Here is a 24501-nt window from a genome sequence, read left to right on the forward strand (position 1 = left end):
ATAGGTACCAATTTTTACGTAAGCATGGGAGGGGGGGGGGGGGTAAGAGCTTTGCTTACTTTTGGTGACAAGGGGGAAGAGGGGTAAATAATTGTAATAAATCTGCTTACGTAATACTTGAACGGCCCCTGACCGACCGAAGTTTTGACCAAAAAACGTGTTACGGTTTGGCTAAGCCGAAACAGCAAACCTGTGCAATGTTTACACCAGGTATCTAGGCGTCATTATGGACAGATCTTTTTCGTTCCTTGAGCGTTGTTGGCAGGCCTTGTTTCAGAAACTGAGAAGACTCAGCAGCCAAATGGGGATTGCGTTCTCCGGCGATTCGCCTCGTGTACAGTGGGGTATATGTGGCGCAACTCGCGTAATCTGCGTCTGTGTGGTAGCACAATTTGGATAATGTCTTGATACACTCGGCTCTGAAGCATGGTCAAAGGTATCCCCTATTAGCGCTCTCGGGCGCTTATAAGACTGGCCTCAGATGTGTTGCCGGTTCTGGCCGGCGCTTTACCAATTGATTTAGAAATAAGGGAAATTGCCGCAGTCAAAAAAGGAACTCATCAGAGCAAAAGCTGCAGTTCACCTGGGCATCGAGATGACTATTTTTTTATTTTATAAATATTAAAAATTTATAAGTTTGGTGACTTTTTCAACTACCATACTAGGCTCATGCCCGTATTATGGTAGTCATACATGATTCATGACTATGTAAGTACTTGTATACTGCTTGCTAACCCCGTTGTGGTTACATTGGAGGGAGGGATCCTTACGAGGAACATTGGAGGGTCTTGTTACATAACATTGAACCAAAAAGCATTAAAAGTAAACCAATGTACTCATTAAATTGTTGTATTTAATTTGAATTTGAACTCTTACAAGTCTATCAACAAAAATGCCTGATTTTGGGGGTAATTAGTGTTTTTGATCTTATAAATAAGTTTCTCATTAATCTCGGTAATAACTAACTTCACAAATTAAGAAAACATTGGTTGCGTAAAGCAAAATAACTGTACAAAATTAAAAATACTAATCTCAGTTGTATCTGTACCTCCGTTTCAATGAACTAAAGAACTCAGATTCCCTTTGAATTTTATATTCAAAATTAGAACTGTCTATTTGTACAAATTAATGTCCATCACTTTTATTGCACTGTTTTATAATGTTTTAAGCAAAAATTATTTTGTGTTTTTCAAAATTGGAATTATACCAACCTGTTATTTTTCACAGGTCTAAGATAGCATGAAAATGTAATGTTAATAAATAAAATATTATGTACAAATGCATGAATAAATAAATAAATAATGTTTGTACCCACTCTCATTTTTTTCTTTCTAGAACAACCCCGAATGGCGTCTTACGACAATACGGCATTTGCCGAAACTTTCCTAACAGTAGCTAAGGAATATAGCGCCTTAACAAGAAAATAAAAATATACAAAAATTTAATACAACTACTATAGAATGTTAAATACCAAAAGATAACATTTAACTTGTACCCTTTCTGTGCTCAAAGACCAGCCGGCCGCGTATTCCGCAAACTCGGGAGGTCATGTGACATTAAACATCACGCTTCGCGGCGCACCGGGATAGTGTTAATTTGGCATAAGTTTGCCATATCACCGCCAGGGCGATTGTGAAGTTTTGATTTTTTGTATGAAGCATTTTGTACCGATTCTATAATGCACAAAATGGAAATACCGGGTTGCTCTTCCCATCTCTTTTTCGGTCACGTGGATTTTAAAGGCGGAATTTTAATGGCCTACTGTTTATAATGTGCTGATATTATTATAATGGACGTTTGTCTTGAATAAATAAATTTTCTCATCTTTTTAATGGGGGTTTACCGCACAAATGCACTTTAGAGAAAATCGCCATTGCTTACTAGCATTGGTGCGAGTTAACACACTTTGTCAAGAAGGGTAGTTCTACCTTTTACTCCGGTCCTGCTTGAATGGCGGTAAAGGCATTACTGTCCGATAATTTTTTGTACCAATCTCTTTGTAAGGGTCCCAACTATATATAAATGTATTTAAAAATGTGAACCAAGTCTTCTCATTTCTTTAAATCCTTGTCTTTTGTATAGAAGAATATTTTATCAAAAGTAAACTATATTTAAACCTGTAAAACGGGTAATACATCCTTCATTATTGATTTTTAACTCGAATGAGTTGAAAATCAATAAAACCAGTGGGCCAGACAGAATACCTGCCCTGGTCCTTAACCTTTGGAACACCAGACCCTTTTTGAGGGAAATCAAAAATGAACGAATCAAGAATTTTTAAATAGCATATCAAAAAATTCCAGCTGGGGCGAGATTCCACTGCCAGCAGCGCATGAACGGTTTGTCAGCGGGTAAAAATTCTTGTCACTGGTGCACAAATGGTTTTCCAGAAGTTAAGAGGTATTTTGCAGAATTAACCCCGGTGATCTCAATATTATTTAAACTCTCACTCAAAAGTGGAAAGGTCCCAGATCTTTTGAAAAGGGCAATCGTCCACCCAATCCTTAAGGGGGACGGACTGCTCGAATCCTTCCAATTACCTCCCCTTAGCCATCACTTCCATTCTCTCAAAGGTATTAAAAAAGGTAGTTAGTAACAAGTTGCTCACATACCTCGAAAATAACAATAGGATGTTATGCGATTGACAATATGGATTTTGTCAAAACTGATTGTATGGCAATCTGCTGTATTGGATCCATCCAAACTTGCACAGTTGGATTGCGGACTTTCTCAAAGGAAGTACCATTCAAACCGTAATTGAGGTCTCTTATTCCTCTCCACACCAGACGAATGTAGTGCCTGCACAGCATAGATCCTTGTGGCACAACTTATGGCGCTAATATCAACAATCAATAACTATATTTGTGTATCAGACAGGGTGAGATACACAAGACTGTAATGGACCGGATGTCCCGATCTGCGGAGGCGGAAGATGTCGCTCCTTCTGTGTGAAGGAAGAACGTGCAGTCTCTGTAGCCGCTGTAGAGCTGGTCCGATTGCTTGCGAGGCTCTTTCTGTTGACGTTTCCGGGTCTGGTCCAAAGAGGTAAGGAAGTCTGTGGTCCAGGATAAGGCGAGGGTCAGAAGAGAAAGAAGGCAAGCAGAGGCAGAAGTCGGAGCAGGGTAGAGGCCAGAGCAGAGAGAGTTGTAGAGCTGATGATGGTGGCTGATGATCTGCCTTTTTCAGGGCTTTGTGCCCGTTTTATAGGGCGTTGGCAGCGGACGAACACTACCACTGCTCTTATGTCAAGCACGATTCTCAGAATTGCGCCCGGGCGGAATGCGTTGACGGCGTACGGCCGTTCCCTTTTTCTCTACAAACTCTCTGTCTGCTTCCTTCCAGCCACACTCCGACGTTTTATTTATTTACAAACTTTTATCATTACAGTTTCAAACAATACAGTACAATTATTCATTCATTGGCTAGCGGACAATTAACACATTAGATATTTCAAGTTTCAAGACATAATACAAGGATACAAAAAAGATTCAATAGTGTTCATCGGGGACCTGGGCGGAGCGGAAACTAGTTCCCGCAAGGCAGTTTTTAGCAATATAGCCACAGTCGAGTAGGACCGCGCCTTGGGCTCACGTTTTGTTTTATGACTCGCCCACCGCCAAAGTGGCCGATTTATATAGGGACGCTTCCAAGAAACTGGGCGTCTTGTATAGGGCTAGCAGATTCTTCAATAGTAACCAGCCATTGATGTATTATACTAGATTAGAATTGTCTAGTTAAATCCATTTTAAAAATGACCACATAGCGTACGTCACAAATATGGAGATGAACATAACAACCCAACTCTGTTTAAACTCCTTGTACAAACTTTCAAACTCGTAAGCGAAACCAAGGAACAGCGTTCATTTTGTTACCGAGTTTTGTTGTAATTTGAATACAAAACCGTCACCAAAATAATATTTTTTTTGCTTAACCAGGTCTGAATCGGGTAAAGGACTAATAAATAACACATAATGATTTTTATTTTCACATTTTAATTTTTGGATTCTGTACCCTACATATTGAACCAAAACGGGAAACGTACACATATTTACTATTGAGTAGAAGTTTTATGAATTTACAAAATTATTTAAATAAAATAGTATATAATTATCAATGAAAGCGTTTACTTTGTGGCTTGACACTTTAATCAAATGAAAAGTTATTTTGTTTTTAACCGCTTCGTTAGGTTTATAAGACAGCATTATAAAAAAACTAGTCTAGGTACTTATTAATAAAGTATAAAATATAATATCAAAATAAAGCGAGAGAAACCATATTAGACGAGGACAGAACTTCAGAGAGGGTGTGGTGGGGTGGGACAAGGGAGGGTGGGGATTACATGGTAATAATATCAATTTATTTATTCCCATTAAATAAGCTTTTACATTTTTACATTGTGTTTGTCTCCTTTTTTTAATATAGGCACAACTTTACATATCTACGGAAAAAATGATGATTGTACCTTCCTTCCCAAGGATTGGAGTGAACCGCGCCAACAACCTTGCTAAATGCATGCCGATCGGACTGACATTTATTTCGTATATTAACTGCTGTAATGTCATACGATTTCAGAGAAATGCCTATTCGGTTTATTTTTGTAGTACCATTTTTGTGAAATATATAGATGGTGCTTAATCAAAGCTAGACAATAACAACCAGTGATTAAAATAACCTTTCTCAGATTAAGCAACGATACCTAATTTGTGGGTATATTACATTCTCTCCTCCACACAGAATGCTCAAAGATTATAAAGGACCTGAAGGAAATTGCAGTCTAAACGTTTGGGATGAAAATGATTTGAGCACAAATGGCTTCCTGATGATGGTACGGTCAACGTGTTCCGATATCGTGATAATTAATGTATTCGAAATTTACTAACAATTTAACAGGAAACCTATTTATTCATTCGTTAAGGGCCTGCAATCCCTTTTTTAAATAAATTAGAAAAACTCTGTTCCGACATTGTGATAATGAATGTATTCGAAATTTACTAAAAGTTCAACCAGAAACCTGGTCATTCATTCGTTAAAGGCCTGCAATCCGCTTTTTTAAAATAAATTAGCAAACACTTTTTTTCCGTATTTGTAAATATTTATTTACTTATTTTGTAAGAAACAAACAGCTTTTATATAATATACAATGATATATATAAATATACAAGTTAACTGAAGTCAAGCCACAGAAGTTTCTTATGCTAAAGTTCATTGGAAATGAAGTTTTAATATCTTAAAATTAATTTGGTGTTAAAGGAAGGGGAGAGGAAGAGGAAAATAGGAAGATGATAGGAGATGCTCCCGATACATTCCATACTCTCATATTAATAATCGATCGTACGCATTACTTCATATCGATATTTCTTTAGGTTATTACTAAAAATGTCAATGCTGTAAAATTTTGTATTAGATTGTGCACATATACGAGGAATTGGGGAATTTTTTCGAATGTTATATATAATGAATATTACCTAGTTATTTTCACAAAATTGAATCCGGGTTGCTTATATCCATTTCTCAATTTTTTCTCGGTTTGTGGGGAAACCTAAGCGAAAATAAGACATTTTAAGAATAATTATCAGAATGTATATAGAAAATATTTATTCCTGTACCTAACATTTTAAGCCTACATGAACGTTCCTTTTCATATAACATATCTTCCACCATCTTCATCACCTCTACAGCAATAGTTATAATAAAAAAAGGTAAGTGTAATATATACGTATAAATACTTTGTAATATATATTTTTTCAATGAAAAGAAAAATGTAATTAAAATAGTAAACACAAAATAAATTACTCAACGATGCGATTTTTTCATATAATTTAACACGCAAATAATTGTGGACTTAATACAACCCTGAATTAGTGACAAGACTAAAAAATAACCAATACTTCTAAAGTTTTTTGTACGTATCAAGTAAAAATGCGTGATTTTAACCAACACATCAATAATTATCATGTGGCAAGCTCGTGCCATGTACTATTGTTTATATGTATTCGTTAAAAGCGTATAACACACTGCATGACGTCATGATTGTTACTAGTTTGAAAGATGACGTCAGAAAATTTACTTGTCGTTAGTGAAATTCTATTAATTTCTGATATTTGTTAATGCGTTGCCTTCAATCTATCGATAAGGTACTTATATTTTTTTATTCAGATAGCTGATTAGATTTTCTAAAATAAAGTCCTTGATAGGTAAAATCTAAAATATTTGGAACTGGGTTATTTTTGTGATTGAAAAAATGAACTTGCCCAGCATAGCTGACAAGCAAAATAGCTTAACTCTAGACCAACAAAAGGTAAAACGCAATGCACAGTGCCCATTTTGCATTGCGACACAATGCGTGCGCCTTTTCATAAATGTGCACGTGAACCAAACCAAAATTGTGTTGAGGTTATTTTTCAATGGTTACACAGCTTGTCTAGTTGTATTTCATCTATGTAACCAGCTGCTAACCTTATACAAATCTCAAGTATGCCCAACAATTGAATTTGGGAGCCACCTCTGTACTGGAGCCCCACAATACTTGATCCCGTGCAAAGGAGGGCAGTCCGTCTGAGTGTCAATCCACTGTTAACAGATGGATTGCCATCTCTAATGCACAGACGCAATGTGGGCATTCTGAGTCTGGTCTACAGGTATTTCAATGGAGCTTGCTTTAAGGATCTAGTAGCGTTGATCCCCGGAGCGCCGGTGCACCTGATTAAAAACGGAACACCTGTTCACTGTTGAGTTGGCTTAATGTGAATGGGCTGCTTCTTAGTTCTTAGACTCATTTTTGTCGATTTTGGTTCGTATGTGGAACGAGTTACTGGCATCTGGATTTCCTCCTTCATCCGGGCCTCTTCAAGACCCGCATTAATAAATCCTTTCCTATAGCCCTATCTTAACCCGCCTCATAACACTGCCCAACCGGCTGGCGACATAGCTCCCCTACCTTTACTTTGTACAGACAGGGGCGCTCTTGTAAGGTATCACATAAAAATAACAAAATAAATACAGGGTGTCCAGGGGTAAAGTGCGCTAACTTCCGGAGGAGATTCTATGTGATAATACAAGTAAAATATATAAATAACTTTTTTATCTAATCAGGTGGCACCAGAAATAGGAATAGGATCTTAAGGAAATGCACTGTAAAAGTTTATTTTCTTAGTCAGATGAACCTTGCCCTTGGAAAACATTTCGACATTTTTCTGCTTCGAGGACATTTTTATTTTTATAATAGTTTTTTTGGGCTAGTGAATGAATTGAGAGCAATTATGTTGTCTATGGTCGCATCTTTTTTTAAATGGCCTTGAGTTTCCTCTACCTTGTCTACTGCTCTGCTCCGCACGGTAGGTACTGCTTGTATATCTGTGGTTAAGTACTGTATAATTCTGTTGGATACAAAAAGCCGGAAGATATCGATCTAGAGAGTGGTATACAGGGGCATTTAACTAAGCTTTGGCCTTGAAACTCATTTGAAACCGCCACGCCCACCTCAAAATTCTTATAGAAAACGAATAATATGGCTAAAAGCTCAGTCTCATTGGTGAGAAAAGAAGGATTGGTTTGATCTCTCGCTCTCTACCATAATGACTCGTGTAACAGAAAGAGATGACGGAATTTTGCCGTTTGACAGTTTCAAATCATTCAAACAAAATGAGTGTGGTTTATTTATACACGCGGGTTGTCATTTGCTGCCGAAATACTATCATTTCCGTCGAAAATATTGCGTGTTAAAGTTGTTCGTGATAAAAATAAAATATAAGCCAGTATAGTGTTAGCGAGTTACAAACATATATTCAACCTACCTACGTAAGTTCAAGTTTAAAGTGAATTGACAGTTATTCGTTTGGTTTTTTGAACAATGCTTCATACTTGGCATATGTCTTCCTCCACAACGTATAAATGTTATTTATTATATCGATAAACTTATTCATGTTATTGATTAGTGTTATCCTGTATTTTCTTATTGTTTTGGTGAAATTAAAGATTTTTAAACATATGTAACCATGAGTTCATGAGGCTGAAAAATATCGGAATTCTTCGTCATACTGTCGGACAATCATGTTTTGGAAATTTTCTTCAGTGTTTTTGCAAATTTCTTGTCATTTTGGGTTTCTTCTTCTCAGATTAACAAGTTTCATCTCAAGGAAATGCACTGTAAAAGTTTATTTTCTTAGTCAGATGAACCTTGCCCTTGGAAAACATTTCGACATTTTTCTGCTTCAAGGACATTTTTCTTTTTATAATAGTTTTTTTGGGCTAGTGAATGAATAGAGTAGGCTGAGAGCAATTATGTTGTCTATGGTCGCATCTTTTTTAAAATGGCCTTGAGTTTCCTCTACCTTGTCTACTGCTCTGCTCCGCACGGTAGGTACTGCTTGTATGCTGCTTGTATATCTGTGGTTAAGTACTGTATAATTCCGTTACATACAAAGTATAAATTAGTATAAATAAATATATACTAATTAGTACAAATTAGTATAAATAAATATACTAGAGAAATTACGGGTCAACGTCCATCTTGTATCGATCACATATGGAGTAACACTAAAGATACCGACAAATTACACACGATAATATTAAAAAATAATATTACTGATCATCACACTTGCATCTATATACAAAAACTTAATATTAATAATCATATTGATTCAAAATGCAATACTTTTACAAAAAATTCACTAAACCATCATAAATTAAACCTAAAAATAAAAACAGAAACATGGCGTTCCGTATTAGAATCAACATGTGCTGAAACATGCGCAAATATTTTTGATAATATACTATGCAATTATATTACAGCATCAACAGATATTAAAACCATAAAAATTAAATCAAAATTCAAAAAAATAAAACCATGGATTTCACATGGCTTAATCGTGTCTATTAGAAAAAAAGAAGAGTTATATCGCTTGACAAAGAAATTTCCCTTAGATAAAAAAATATACACAGATTATAAAAAATTTAGGAACAAATTAACCTGTTTACTAAAAACAACTAAAGAGAACTTTTACAAAAATGAAATTGATGTGGCTAAACAAAATGTAAAACATATATGGAAAACAATAAATGAAATAAATAGTAGAAAAAACAAAAAAACTCAAATTAAAAAAATTAATATCGGAAAAAATTCTATTAATACCCTAATGGAACCGACAAAATGTGCTAATGCCTTCAATAAATATTTCGCTAACGTCGGACAAAATTTAGCTACACGAATCGATGAAAATTATAAAATAGATAATTTCGAAAAGGACTGTCACAAACAAAATAATCTGTCAGTTTTCAAACCGGTAACAACAGATGACATAAAAAATATTATTAGTGAATTAAAAGGTGCATCTGCACCAGGGTTTGATGGAGTCACAGTAGAAATATTGAAAAATTATAATGAATTATTAAGCATTCCAATTACACACATTATAAATATTAGTTTAAATAGTGGAATATTCCCCTCCGTTTATAAAAAATCTATCGTAACACCCGTTTTTAAATCTGGCAGCCCTGAAGAAATATCAAATTATCGACCCATATCTGTTGTCTCAAACATTGCAAAAATTTTCGAAAAGATCGTAAAAAAGCAACTTTTATACTATATTGAAAATAATAAAATAATTAGTCCTAGCCAATTTGGATTTAGAGAGAAACTAGGCACTCATGATGCCATTGCAGAACTAACTTCAACTATATACCGTGCATTAGATAAAAAAAATAAATGCCTTGGCATTTTCATTGATTTACGTAAGGCTTTTGATAGTATCTCCCATACAAAACTAATTAATAAATTAAATGATATCGGTATTATTGGTAAGGTAAGGTATTGGCTGCAAAGCTATCTAACTCAAAGAAACCAAAAAGTAAAATTAAATAACTCACTTAGCGTAGATGAAACTTTAGAATTTGGAATTCCCCAAGGGACTGTTATTGGACCAATTTTATTTATAATTTACGTTAACCATATGTTTAAATTATCACTTAATGGTAAACTTATATCCTTTGCTGACGACACTGCAATAATTATCGAAAAAAAGACATGGATCGAAATTACCAATGCAGCGAATCAGGATATGAAGGTTATAAAAAATTGGTTCAATGGCAATTTATTATCACTTAACACAGAAAAAACATATTGTATTCCTTTCACTCTACAAGAAGATGTGCCAAATAACCTAATTAACATAACAATTCATTCTAAAAATTGTGTAAATGACGGTACATGTAATACGGACTGCGTGAAACTAAATCATAAATCCAATATAAAATATCTTGGTATCTTAATAGATAAAAATGTTAAATGGAAAGACCATATTAATCTCACTGTTGAAAGAATAAGAAAACTTATCTATATTTTCTATAATATACGAAATATTTTAAATAAGAAAACTATCAAAATTGTCTATTATGCATTAATTCAGTCCTTATTGCAGTACGGGATTATTGGGTGGGGAGGGGCTTTTAAGGCTTCTTTACAGCCAATAATTACAATTCAAAGAATAATTATAAAAATCATCCTTAGAAAACCATATGACTCCCCTACTTTAGAGATATTTCAGGAATTCAATGTACCATCTATAACAGAATTGTATAAGAGAATCGCCTTATATCAAATTTATAAAGAATATTTTATTTATAAAATGCACCCCTCAGATAGCATAAGCAATAGATTCAAAACTAATGGCTTAATAGCCATTCCTATGCTTAGAACGACCACGGCTCAGCACCACTATTCATATTTAGGTGTGAGATGGTACAATATATTATTGTCCAAAAATAAAATTAGTGTAACCGAAACTATGAATTATGAACAATTCAAAAAGTTAATTAAGTCCCTCAAATTGGATAATGATATATTGTACCCCTAATTTTCTTACACTTACTCAATCTGTAAAAAATATATATTAATTTGATTGTCTTTAAAAAAAAAACTATTTTTCTAAATTTTTCTTGATATATTGTACCCTTAATTTCCTCACGCTTACTTAATCTGTAAAAAGATGTATTATTTTAATTATCTTTAAAAAAACAATTTTCTAATTTGTGTACCCATGTTAATATTATGTTTGTATTTATTTCAAAAGTTTTTGATTATTGTTTAAAAAATCATTAGAACTAAATGTAAAGACTCCTCCCATAAACACGAGCTCCTGGAGCTCAACTTATGGAGAAATAGAATAATAACGAAAAAAATATTTATAAGTCTGCATATTGTAATCATTTATAATGTTAAATAATAAATAAAAAAAAAAAAAAAAAAGCCCGAAGATATCGATCTAGAGAGTGGTATATTTATGGTGGTACAGTGGTGCCTCACACAACGAACGCCTCGCACAGCGAATTGCGCCCGATCTTCTACGATCACTGCCGATTAATTGCATCCTCCCGCGCAGGCAGTCGTTAGACTCGTTATAGATAGTTGATTTATGCTCGTTAGTCACTGCCAGTCACTGCGTAGTACGCTTAACTTACGCACGTATCGCAGCAATCGTTCTTCATTACGAATTAAATCGCACACGTATCACGGCAGTCGTCCTTTTAAGATAAACTCAACATTTTTTTTATATGATGGGTTCTAAAAAAAGCAGGAAGGTGATTTCTCTTGAAATGAAACAGGAAATAATTAGAAGGAGTGAATGTGGGGTAAAACAGTGTGACCTCGTCAAAGAGTTTGGCCTCAACAAGACCACCATTTTCACCATTTTGACAAACAAGGATGCAATAAAATCAGCCAAAGTAGCCAAAGGAGTATCAAAACTATTTAATGAAAAACATAGATCTTCAATCCACGAGGAAATGGAGAGGCTATTAGCGATTTGGATTAAGGACAGGCAGGTGAAAGGTGACGTAACAACCCAAGATATTATCTGTTACAAGGCCAAGACAATTTATGAAGATCTAAAGAAAAACATCCCTGGAAGTAGCAGCAATCAAGATAATAAAGAAGATTTCAAAGCCAGCAGGGGGTGGTTTTTTAGATTTAAGAAAAGGTATGGAATCCACAGCTTTAATATGCATGGTGAGGCTGGCAGTGCTAGGCATGTGTGTTTTTTTCATTATGTTTTAGATGTATCTAAATAATAACAAAAAATTTATCTTTTTTTTATGTCATCTTACCATATTTTATGCTACAGAACGAATTATTTTTTTTAACATGTATTGTTATGGGAAAACGCGTTTCACATAACGAACTTTTCGCATAACGAACTTGCTCCTGGAACGAATTAAGTTCGTTGTGTGAGGCACCACTGTATATTTATGATGGTGGTTGACAGTTGACAGTTTTGACACACAACTTTGTCGTTAGTTGCTTGTATATTTTTTCGCGATGTCAAGAAAAAGAAGTGAAATTTGGAATCATTTTTCTGGTCCCACTAATAGTAAATCCCAATGCGGTTACTGTGCACGGCAAGTTAGTACATTTGCTGGTTCGACTGGAAACCTGTATAGGCATTTGAAAACGAAGCACCCCACTGTTCAACTCAGTGATGTGATGCATCATGGAATTTCTTCGCCACCGTTCTCACCCTCAGCGACATCGTATGTATATACTCTATAATATGTATTATCAGTATTATCACCAATGACCGAAAGTTTTGTGCCCTTTGATGGCTTTTTATACTTCTTTCGTCGAAACGGTGTTCTTTATGTATTCTCTTCACAAATAATTAAAAAAATACACTGAAATAGATTCTTAGGCTAGTTTATATACATATATATAAATACTTTTACTAAACCCTAACTAAGAAATTACTTTATAGAATTAGTTCCTAGTTTGGGTTTATTTAAAAAATAAAGAAAAAAACTAACCTAAAACCCACATGTTAATTGAACATGAAGAATTTATCAAATAATATATGAGTATGCTTCTCGTTGGACTGAAATAGTTATTCATTTTAATAAAAACAGTGCAATTTGTGTGTATTTGGGATGAGGCGCGCCTACTCATACTTAAAATGTTAATTTGTAAAAAAATTACCACAACTGTTTTCCATAATTCGGACGAACAGCGGTACCATAGCGAAACAGCGTTTCGTCGTCAAACGAAGGTTAAAAGAAGAACCGGGAAAAACTGCCAAAACTACTGTTGGTTCGGTCCATGTTCAATCGCTTGTATGACAGCGACATAAGAATTCAGCGTTAAATGCGAAAACAGAAATCTGCAATACTGACGGTTTAACAAATCTCCAGGTTACTGGCTATTCTGGCCAGTGCTGCCTGGTGCATGATTCCGTACGGGTTCGTCCAGGAGCCGTCTAATACGAATTGAAATTAACCTAACCTACCTTTAGCCTGTTTATTTTACAATCGAACCAAAGGGCAAACAGCTAGTCCGTTACCATTGTTTAGTCTGTTGAAAGTCAAAATCACTGATGTCGGCTGTCATCACATTTCTGTTTATTTATTGCATTTTGTTTCGGTCATTGAAAGATGATTGAAAAAGGGTATTTGTTGAAAGCAGCTGTTAACCACTGAGACTACGTGGAGTGGGGTGTGGGCATTATTTATTTAATTTATTAATTAGTTATCAACGCCCTGATGAATTTTTACATGATTTTTACATTTTACACAATAAAGAGAAAAAGGGTAAATATTTACACAACCGCCGCACTTTCAACAGGCGCAGATTATGGAAATCACACATCATTTCAACTTATTATAAGAAAAAACCATCAATGTGAGAGATGGTAAAAGATGCATTCAAATTCCATTTTTATTCAATCTAAGTTTAAAATTTATCAACACGATCCCTTTGCCGCCATATTGGATTTTTTACATTTGACTTGATTGGAAGATTGACATTTGCGAAAGTTTCGTTTCAATCCAAATATGCATAAATAACTTAATTAATCCAAACTAATAACTTAAGGCGAAATAAGACTCAAAAAAGATATCAGTTATGGGCGTGAACACGCTTTGAGTGGGCGGAGCTAGATACTGAACCATTTTGTATCAAGTTTAATTTGCCTGCCGCGTTTTCCAAGTTTCGTTTCAATCCAAATGTGCGTAAATACCTTAATTAATCCAGACTAATAATTTAATAACCTATTTTGCGCATCTAAATAGTTGTTTCTTTTAGTAATTGTTGAAACATAGTAGATATAATCTGGGCCTAATAGTTATAGGGCTATTAATTAGCCTAACCTAACCTAACCTGAACTTTGCAAATCCGTGGATGTGTATAACTGTTATTGACCCTTTATTCGTAAAATTTAAAAGTGAAGATACTTGTGCTTGTATTATGTCATTATTTGGGTAAGAGAGCAAGTAAACTTTGGATGTATTTCAAAGCAATAAACAATGATATGTGGTCTGTTTATTGTATTAACTGAAACTTTCTTTTAGGTCGAGTACTAAGAAGTTTAAAAATCCTCAGCCAAAAAGGCACAAAGAGGATGATGAAGCATTAGATGTTACATCAGAAGACATTCAAGATAAAACCAAAATTACAAAAGTTTCTCAACCCCGCTTTGCCTTGTCCTGGGAAAGCTACCAAACTAGACTGTGCTCAAAATTAAATACATTGCTCTTGGTATGTTATAAAATTTTTCCCTTTTTTGGATTGTCCTGTAATTTAAAAAAGTTTTTTTAATCATTGTTTCATTTTTTTGTTCAAGTTACATAGTAATATGGGCAATGGCAACCCGAACTAAATTCATGTTACGTAGTATTATGAGCAATGGCAACCCGAACTAGACTCTTACCTTAATAGATGAACGACGGGGTGTTTCACAGAATGTGACAATTCATCATCTTTCAAAATTTGTTTTCAAGTTCTGTTATTATGTCATTGTGGGCAAGTGGTTTCACTAAACTGAAATAACAACAGAACGTGTGTAGAAATATTATGAACTGTTCAAATTTTGTGAAACAACTCGCCCTTAATGAATCCACACTTCAATTTGATCTGGAAGTTGTGAACTAAAATTGCCACTTAGATTTATATATGATTCACGGCGTGGTCTAGTGGTATACGCTTTTGACTACAGATCCGAAGGTCGCGGGTTCGAACCCGGCGTGCGCAAATAAATTTTATTTGATTAATTTGTGTTATTTCACAATTAATTAATTAAAATAATATATAGTATATTTGCGGCACGTTCCAGAGTGGAAGATACTCTCAGTATCGCCCTGGTGTAAGACCACCATTCAGAATTGAAACGTTGCTTGAAATGGCTTTAGCCGTGTTTGGTGACCAGATCTGAATAGCCAGGTACTTCCCCACCTTCCTCTTCCCCATCTCCCTCCCCTCCCCAATACCCTCAGCCTCACAACATACCCCAATTGGGGATGCCATAGTCTCACTGGCTCCAGACGGGAGCAGTTGGGACTCTTGTGCGGTAATACTGTAAAAAAAAAAAAAAAAAAAACTATCTGTAAACATTTTGTATTTTAGTAAATTTTTGCCAATAAAATCTAATTTAGACCATACTACAATTGAAATACTAAAAACAGCACATACATAGTACCTACCAGCATCTCGTTAATTGATCCAATGATTGTCCTCAGAATGAAGACTTTGTGGACCTGACCCTGGCTGCGGGCGGCCACCTAGTGAAGGCGCACCAGCTAGTCATGAGCATAGCCAGCCCCTACATCAAGGAGATCATCCACTCATCCCCTGCCAGGCACCCCATTATCTTCCTCACCGTAATCAAGGATACCTTTACATTATATTAAGGCCCAGATGTTTGATCTCTGATTACGCCGTCAAGCATTGTGATAATCAACATTTTACAAAATACTGATGGATCAAGCATCGTTAGCTCAAATGCCAATAAATTAAAATGGTCACTAATCTATTTCGATGACTTACAATGTTGCATGTTAAACACAAATAATAATTGAATTGTAAAACAAAAAAATTATGTGCGTTATCGTTCAATTGAGCTGTGGTACGGTTTACGAGTCGTCTGAATACGGCTCATCAAAAAGAGTCAGCTCTTTTGTGCGATGCGTTCATTAACGACTCATCGCTACTTTAAACCACCACCTAAGGGACATTAATGACTTTTAGAGGTCTTTCAAACCAATGTTTATCACATTTATATAATATATGATAGCCATTTAACTTGTTAAACCATGAAAATTCTTAGCAAACTTAGAACTGTCGACACAAATCTACATTTTAAAATTTAATCTTAAAACCAACTCCAGAATTATGCATCTATCTACTGGATAATGTTTATTTTTTTCAAATCCACAAGCACAATGTATATAATGTATGACAAAAACTTTGATTTGAGTTTGTGTATACTGCTTTTTTCTCACATCAGGATATTTGAACCAAGCAAATTTTTATTTATTAATGTTTAATTAATAATATACTTTCAGAATGTGTCCTATACGACCCTGAAGCACTTACTACAATATGTGTACACCGGGCAAGTGGACATCACTGAGGAAGAACTGGAACCTTTCTTTGCAGCTGCCAAAGCCTTACAGATACAAGGAATCGATACGGTGAGCTTCAATATTCTTCATTATATTGCATTGCCCTTCTGATCATTCTTTTTTCCTCTGAATTTCCACTTGCCAAAACAACAACTTTTTTCTATTAATTTAATTATTAATATTTACTAGAACCAGTAGACTACTGACTAGTAGTTCAGTAAACAGTAAAACTCGCATCCCAAAAAAAAAAAGTTTCTTTTTTTGTCATAATAAATCAAAACCAAAATTTCCTCTAAAATCATAAGATTTCTTCTTAATTATAAACCACAAATAGTTTACATAACTTTTTTTTTATTTCACAAGGCGTAATTATAACATTTGTCCAAAGGAATGTCATCATCTCTGAAAATTCTTTTTCAAAATTTCTTCAGGTCGGTAGGTAATATTGATTGTTAATAGGATTCCGATTTGACAACTCATAGTAGGAACTACGCCCGTGCGAACTCTGGTGGAATAAAAAGGTAGTATCCAACACGGCTACCATCTTGAGCCGGAACCAGAATGTAAATAAACAAATTTACAGACATGTGCATAGCGTTCCACTACAGACAGATGAAAGGTCAAATGTTTGAGTTAAAAAAGGAATTCACTACCCACCAGTTAATTATCTTTATTATAATTTTCACAATATTGGGCTTATTACTATGTTTTGTGTTTCCAGGAAATAGACACGGACATACTTAAATTGCAGGCAGACGATCTGATTGGCGAAGCAGCAAGGGCGCCACTAGATCCAAATGAAACAAGAGCCCAAGAGGATGGCTCCAACTATGATGATTTAGACGAATCACAAATTCTTATCGTTCCGAGATCAGTCAAGACTAGGACATCCAATTCAACTGGCGAGAGAATTCCTTCCAAACGCCATTATACACATAGCACTTCACAAACGTAAGATAAACTACTACACTACTTTGTAGTGATATTATTAGCCACCCTTCACAGTTGCTATCAAATTCTTGTAAAAGTGTACAGCAAGCTGAGATTTAATTGGAAGATCTAAAGATGCTAAAAGGCGTAAACGGGCTACATATATGAATGCACACTCCAGCAACATTCCTGGAAACTATCCTGGACCTTATACATATAGTCCAAACCCGAGCTGACCTAGGACATCAATGGACTACAACGATACTGTTCCTGTGTCTGAATATACTTTTTCTCGTAAATAAATGGAGAAGAAAATAAGAATGTAGGTTGAATGGTACTTAAACAATCGTGAAACTGGGGATAATCTAAGACGGGAGTTAATTCATTTTATTGATTGACCGGTCAGTGGACGAGTCCACATCGCAACTGTGTCCCACCCTGGCGTCGTGAGTTCAATTCCTGTGCTGGCTTCGAGTACTCCATCGCGACACAAGTAACATTTTCCGCTTACTTAGGTGGTTTGAATGTTTGTCTTTATTAAAAATATTTTTTATTGTTTCTTTACGTTGTATCTTTTTTTACGTTAGAATTTTTAACCTCACTAGGACAAGCCTGTGTTGAGGTGATTTCAAAATAATAATAATAATAATTTGTTTTAAACCTTAAAGCTGGGTCCAGACATGTTCTTTTGTCCGTACCGTACCTCCGTTTCGTACCAGCGTCGCGATCCAAAAACTCTGGACGCATCATCTTTTGTCCGTACCGTACCTCCGTTTCGTATCCGCGTCGCGATCAAGAGCCCGTATCTCCGCACTCCATTTCGAAAGACAGTTCCTCCCATGCATCTTGCTTTATATTTTTATTGTAATATTTCCTGTTTCCGGGATCCCACAGAACTTCCCTGGCCCTATATCCATCGATAAGCTTCACAATATTATAGTTATCCCACTGCATTTTTCACGCTGATTCGGGTAGTGACAGAGAACACGACCAATGCACGCCGCGAACACGTCCAGACTGGCGCAGACCCGTACCGTATCGCCTTTGAATGGGTCGAAAAACCGACTCGCGATGGATCGGAGCGTACCTCTATCCGTATCGAGACGCCGTACCACCGTACCGTACCGAACGGGCGTCCAAACTAGCGTTCTTGATCGCGACGCTGATACGAAACGGAGGTACGGTACGGACAAAAGAACATGTCTGGACCCAGCTTATGGGAACAATTATGCATCACAAGCAATATATCGAAAATGAATACATTTTTCTGTCGATTCCAATGCTTCAATTTCTATTTTATTTTCACTTTGCCATATAACTAGAGATGTAACATACGTCTTGGCCGATAAAATTTTAATAATTACGATGTTCACATTATTATTTTTATGTTTAAATTAAAACTCGGTAAAAAAATGACAAATCTCGTTTTTCTTAACTTTGATTTTGTTTGAGATTTTAATATTTTCCTTCCAATTCTAGAAATTCATTTCAACTTCTAACTTACCTTCTGTTTTATATACTACGTATTGGATCGACAAAAACAAGAATTTTTATATGTAAATATAATAAACATTGTCATGTCGATGGCCTAGCGCACACATGTGTTAAATACCATTGCGTGTTTTATAAAGAATTTATGTTTTAAATAGATGTTTCGTGGGAAATTTACATTATTTATTTCATCTAGAATGGATAAAATGCAGATATTCACATTAATTTTATAACTTTAAACCTTGTTAAACTGGAGTACTCTTTTAACTTGAATTTTTAAACTACAATTAACCACTGGAGCACCAAGATACTGACAATGAAATGCATTTGGTTCTGAATTTGCACAAAAAAAATCATACCTTTGACACGTAAACAGATAAACTGTTAACTGTAGTTTAAAGCCAATGAATTCAACCATGTTTCGTAATTCATCTTATGTTTGTAAGTTTATAAAAAAAAAATCGTTAAATTCTCAAACGCGTGAAATTCGTCTAATTTTTAACAAAAATAGTTTAAAATTGTACTTATTACAGGAAATTTGGAACATGTATTTAAAGTTCAATAGAACTAAAAACAAAATATGCTTACAAAAACTTAAAAAATTCACATAATTTTTCAGTCGTAATTTATCTGTCTAAGATTATCCTACAATAGTAAAAATTGTATCTATTTCTTTGTTATGAATCACTCTTGAATTAGTATTAAAAATCACGTTACAATATTACACATTTTTTTTAACGATGTTTTAGGTACCGCGCAGAAAAAGACCATTTTTTGACAGGTGTAAATTAAACATGACTTTAAAATCTCATTTTTCATTTTAAGACTTTCAATGAGGAATACATTTATTTACAATACATAACAGAATTTGTGTAAAATAAACATTCACGGGAATTTTTAATGCAATGACAAAACAGCTTTTGAAAAATATTTTGCACCTGAAAATTTTTGTTTATAAATGCACTGTAAACTCCAAAACACCAAAACAGTAAAACACTATACAAACCAACTCAAACGATACACAATACCCGAGTCAAAAATAAAGAACTTCTCCAAACCCCTTTTGCTAGAACCACCTTTGGGCAAAGACATTTTAAATACAATACACTACCAGCCACGATTAGACAAACAGAATCAATAACCAAATTCAAACATGAAATAAATAAATGGATAACAAGTATTGGGCGCCCCACTATCGCAAACATCTGTAAACCAAATTACACGTAGTCAATAACAACAATTCAAATACAAAATAAAATATTAAAATCAATAATTTTATAAAAACCCCTTTGTAACTACGTCCTCCAACTAAATGCAATTATTTTTCATATATATTTATAATATTGTCGTACCTGTACCTACTCTTTCTATTATCTATCTATTGACTCCATAGTTTAAAGTGTATACAACCTTGTAATTTGTATTTTGATTTAGTTATGCATGTAAATTTTCTTTAAGTATCTGAATACGTCTGTCTCGACACAGGTGTACCCTAGTGAGACAGATGTCGATAAATACACATAAAAAACTTTATATTGATAAATAAATAAACTGTAGAGATGCGAGACGTCTATTAAAAAATAGGGAAACCATTGTCTGTGTATAACTATTACGGTCTCTGTGGTCGAGGGGTAAGGCTCTCCACTTGCAAGCTGAAGGTCGCGGGTTCAAATCCCGGTTTGCGCAGTAAGTGAATTTTATTTGATTCATTTGTTTTATTTCACCATTTACTCATATAAAATGATATATAGTTTCACTATACCCTTACAAAAGTAGCACTAAATCAGGTACTATTTATTTATATTTATAGTTTTTATTTATATTGAGAGTTATTGTTTTTTAATTTTAGCAGGAGTGGTTCAATGACTTGAGCGCAGTGTATATTCGTATTGTCGTATAATATAATATGTATTGAAAATATGTCGTTAAATCAGTGAAAATAATTATGTTTGCACATAAATTATTACACATTGTAGATACAACGCTTAAAAAAACATATATATTATTACACACATAAATTTTAATGTAGATTCTTCTATAAGTGTACTATGTATTATAAGTTCACTACTTGTAAACTAGTACTGTATCAAAATATAACTAGCCGTTGGAATTAATAGTTATATTCATTCAGCTGTTATATGTGTGTGGTGTGGGGCGCGTGGTGCGAGGCGCGGGGCGTAGGAAATATAATAAACAATGATCTGGGAATCACACGGTAAGGGGATTCCTTAAACGATTACGATCTGTTTTGTTGTTTGTTTTTGTTAGTTAGTGTCGTTTCAATCTCTTGAACGTTTGGTTTCATTGTACTTACGAAGTGAAAATAGCATTTAATTCAATGACCAGATAAATTTATAAGGTTTTTATTTATTTATAATATTAACGATGATAGTATAGTAACATAATACCTACAAAAATATACTCCGACCTAATAAAATTATATCTAAACGTGTGTTACTAACAATAAAGTGAAGATATCATTAAAGTGCATACTAATATTTTTAAGTTTTAGTTAAGATTGACTTCACTAGTATAAATAAACACTCGAATAAATAAAATTGTGAAATTTTATAGATTCTTGTAAATAATTGTGATGAATGAGGATTTATCAGGTACGGAGCAAAAAATAGTCATATGAGTTAATAAATCACTAGAAATAATAAATTATAGTTGCATCAACGTCGGCGTTATTTTCAACGGTTATTTTCAACAGTTGAAAATCGTCAACGATAACGACGTTGGGGTTGGATGGAATTATCATCAACGCCCAGTACTATTGTAAACACATAACCTAACAAATTATTAATGTGATTCCTCCAACATGTTATCAGGTACCTTGTTTACATTGTTCAATATTATATGTTACCAGGTTAATTCGGTAAATTCCGAATAAAATATATGCTACCAGCTTACTTTTTCTACATTCAAAAAAATCTCCATTTCTACTTTTCATTACTACTAAATACCTAACTTATCTCTTATACTGTAAATCCGAATGCAATATATGTTACCATGTTAACCTTTACAAAGCCACTACTATGGTAAAAAAATAAATAAATTATAAATATATTTTTTTCTTCATTACACAACTTAGTTGCAGAGAAAAATGAAATTTTTTATATGTAATTATGTACATTTCTTAAGGAATAATATGAACTACAACTGTCAGTTTGTCTGTCCTGGAACGGGAAACTTTCCTAGTTGGACAGGCAAAGCTTCCTAGTATGTAATTTGTACTTTCTTTTGTATCTATCTATAAATAAATAAATTTGCGGCACGTCCCAGAGCTGAAGATACTCCCAGTATCGCCCTGGTGTAAGGCTACCATTCAGAATTGAAACATTGCTTGAAATGGCTATGGCCGTGTTTGGTGACCAGATCTGAATAGTCAGATACTTCCCCACCTTCTTCTTCCCCATCTCCTTCAGCCTCACAACATACCCCAATTGGGGATGCCATAGTCTCACGCTATAGGCTCCAGACAGTTTGGAGCAGTTGAGACTCTTGTGCAGTTTCACATTTAAAAAAAAAAAGTTTTGTCATTATCGCAATTACAAAAATGCGGGAATTTTAGAAATAATTCCTAAATTTTTTATAATAAATCTATTCAAATTGGCTACATTTTGGCCAGCGTGGTAGCAAATGTGGTCAAATAAGCTTCAGTGGATAACAGATGTGTGACTAGCCGGTCAATGTGGTTAAAACATCATAAAATTCACATTGAAAATGTCGAAAGAATGCAGCGTATTAATTATATGTTACTTAAATATTATTAATATTAATCTTATGTTACTTAAATTTTCTTTTAGAAAGAAAAAACTACGCAGCCAAACGGAAGAACTGGAAATTGAAGACTCGGGGGAAGTGATGATGGATGAGGACATGGTGATTACGGCTTCTGAGGATTATTCTGTTGAGGTGGACCCTATAGAATTCTACGAAGTATCCCGATCTGATGACCCTGATCCAGTGAAAAGCCCGCCTCCTAAAAGTAAAACTTTTTCTTTTTCTCGTGTCCTCTCTGTCGTAACTCCTGGAATCTGACACCAAAACAATAGACTTTTTATTATGAGCAATAATTAGTCGCCTGAAATATCCATACAAATTGAAAATATCTCCATAGTAAAAATAAATGCCGCCGACGGGAATTGAACCCGCACCTTCTGATGTCCGGTCAGGTGCTCTGGACCACTGAGCTACGTCGGCTTATTTCTAACACGAATAATAATTCAATATGTACTAGTACTTCAATCAGTGGCGGTTCGTGGTCTTTTTAACAGGGGGTTCAGAAATTCAAGAGAAGATAAACATATCTAATTAAAATTTACTTACTGTTGTCCTTCGTCAAATAGTCGAATACGGCAGCAGTCACACAACTTAAATAAAGTTAGTGGGAGGGGTACCTACATATTATTGTTTTTAAATCACTTTACACTAGACACAAATATTAGATAATGAGAAAAGTTTTATAGGAATTAAATTATATTTATAATTATTAATAAAGGAAAGATCGTTTACTCCAATTTTACACCACGATGGGTCGCCTCCAAAAACTAAATAGGGGAAGCAAAATAACCGATTGGTTTCCTCGCAACCACATAACCAAGTACACCTCGCGTACCACTCACGTTTAAAAACTCGAGTGAATTTCTCGGTTTTCGCGGCACAAACCTGGTTTAATGAGAGGTCAGGACGCGGAGGCCCTTTATTCTTAATTTCCAACCTTTTTTCATAAGTATTGGCATTATTTTTTTATATAGACAACACTGTATTCCGCCATTGTATAAAAGAATTATGACAATCAATAAACGCAAACGCATAAATAAACATATACGCAAACGCTTTCAATTTGAAATCCGAAAGAATAGATGGAGAACTGGAGAAGACAAAACACAAAATTGCATAACTAGCGACGACAATGGGGCGTTTGCCGAAACTTTCGCAAATATAATTAAGGAATATAACGACTTATCTAAAAAAAAAAAATATGAAAACAGAAATCAAAATCGGTCTACTTCAATAGGTAGTAGATTTACAAATGCCATAAGCAAACGGTTGGAGAAATGCAGGAACAAGAAAACAAAAATATGTACAAAAATGACTACAAAGTTAAATACCATAATACAGGGTGTCCGGAAACTCGTAGTACAAGCGGGAAACTGGTGAATCTACATCACATTTGGAGTCGATTTTGTAGTATATTTTTTTTTTATTTGAGCTTTCGTTATCGAGTAAATCGAGTTTGAAGTCGATTTTTTTTTTTTTTTTTTTTTAATCAAATTCTTATAAATTATTACTGAAGATCAAAGTACCCAACTAATTAAAACTATTTGAAAGTAAAACAAATGAAGAAACTCGGATTTGAAACATTATTTTGAAATCACCCTTCATTTAACCCGGTGTAATCATAAAATATTTCTGCTCTGCAGGGTTAAAACATCTGTTATTCAACCCTAAACACCAGAAAAAACTTTAACCCTAAAATAGCCGAAAAATATTTTTTTTTGGTTTTTTTTTTTTTTGAAAATGCTCAAATCAAAAAACTTTATGTTTTTTTGGGTTCCCCATGTGGTGTAGATTCTCCAGTTTCCCGCTTGTACTACGAGTTTCCGGACACCGTGTATAACCATAATATAACTCTTCATCGGAGTAGAAATTCAATAACATATGTTTTACACTATTACCTATTATTACCTAATTTTA

At 34.4% G+C, this 24501-nt stretch overlaps 1 protein-coding gene across 3 annotated transcripts in view; it reads left to right on the forward strand.

Moving 5' to 3' along the window:
- The first annotated feature begins 11427 nt into the window (after positions 1 to 11427).
- Positions 11428 to 24501, forward strand: part of LOC149421169 (uncharacterized) — a 56841-nt gene continuing 43767 nt past the window's right edge. Inside the window, exons 1-6 of one of the 3 annotated variants that reach the window (XM_089635869.1) lie at positions 11428 to 11972; positions 14329 to 14515; positions 15493 to 15633; positions 16318 to 16446; positions 17099 to 17328; positions 22608 to 22789. In XM_089635869.1, the coding sequence (XP_089491995.1) occupies positions 11548 to 11972; positions 14329 to 14515; positions 15493 to 15633; positions 16318 to 16446; positions 17099 to 17328; positions 22608 to 22789 (1294 nt within the window). In that variant the 5' untranslated portion in view covers positions 11428 to 11547. Of the gene's footprint in view, positions 11973 to 12009; positions 12523 to 14328; positions 14516 to 15492; positions 15634 to 16317; positions 16447 to 17098; positions 17329 to 22607; positions 22790 to 24501 lie in introns of those variants that run through there. The other 2 variants (XM_089635868.1, XM_089635870.1) reach the window with 2 other exon arrangements.

This window comes from Hesperophylax consimilis, chromosome 9 (genome assembly GCF_061612785.1).
Source record: "Hesperophylax consimilis isolate HC1 chromosome 9, BYU_Hcon_1.0, whole genome shotgun sequence".
Taxonomy (NCBI): Eukaryota; Metazoa; Arthropoda; class Insecta; order Trichoptera; family Limnephilidae; genus Hesperophylax; species Hesperophylax consimilis.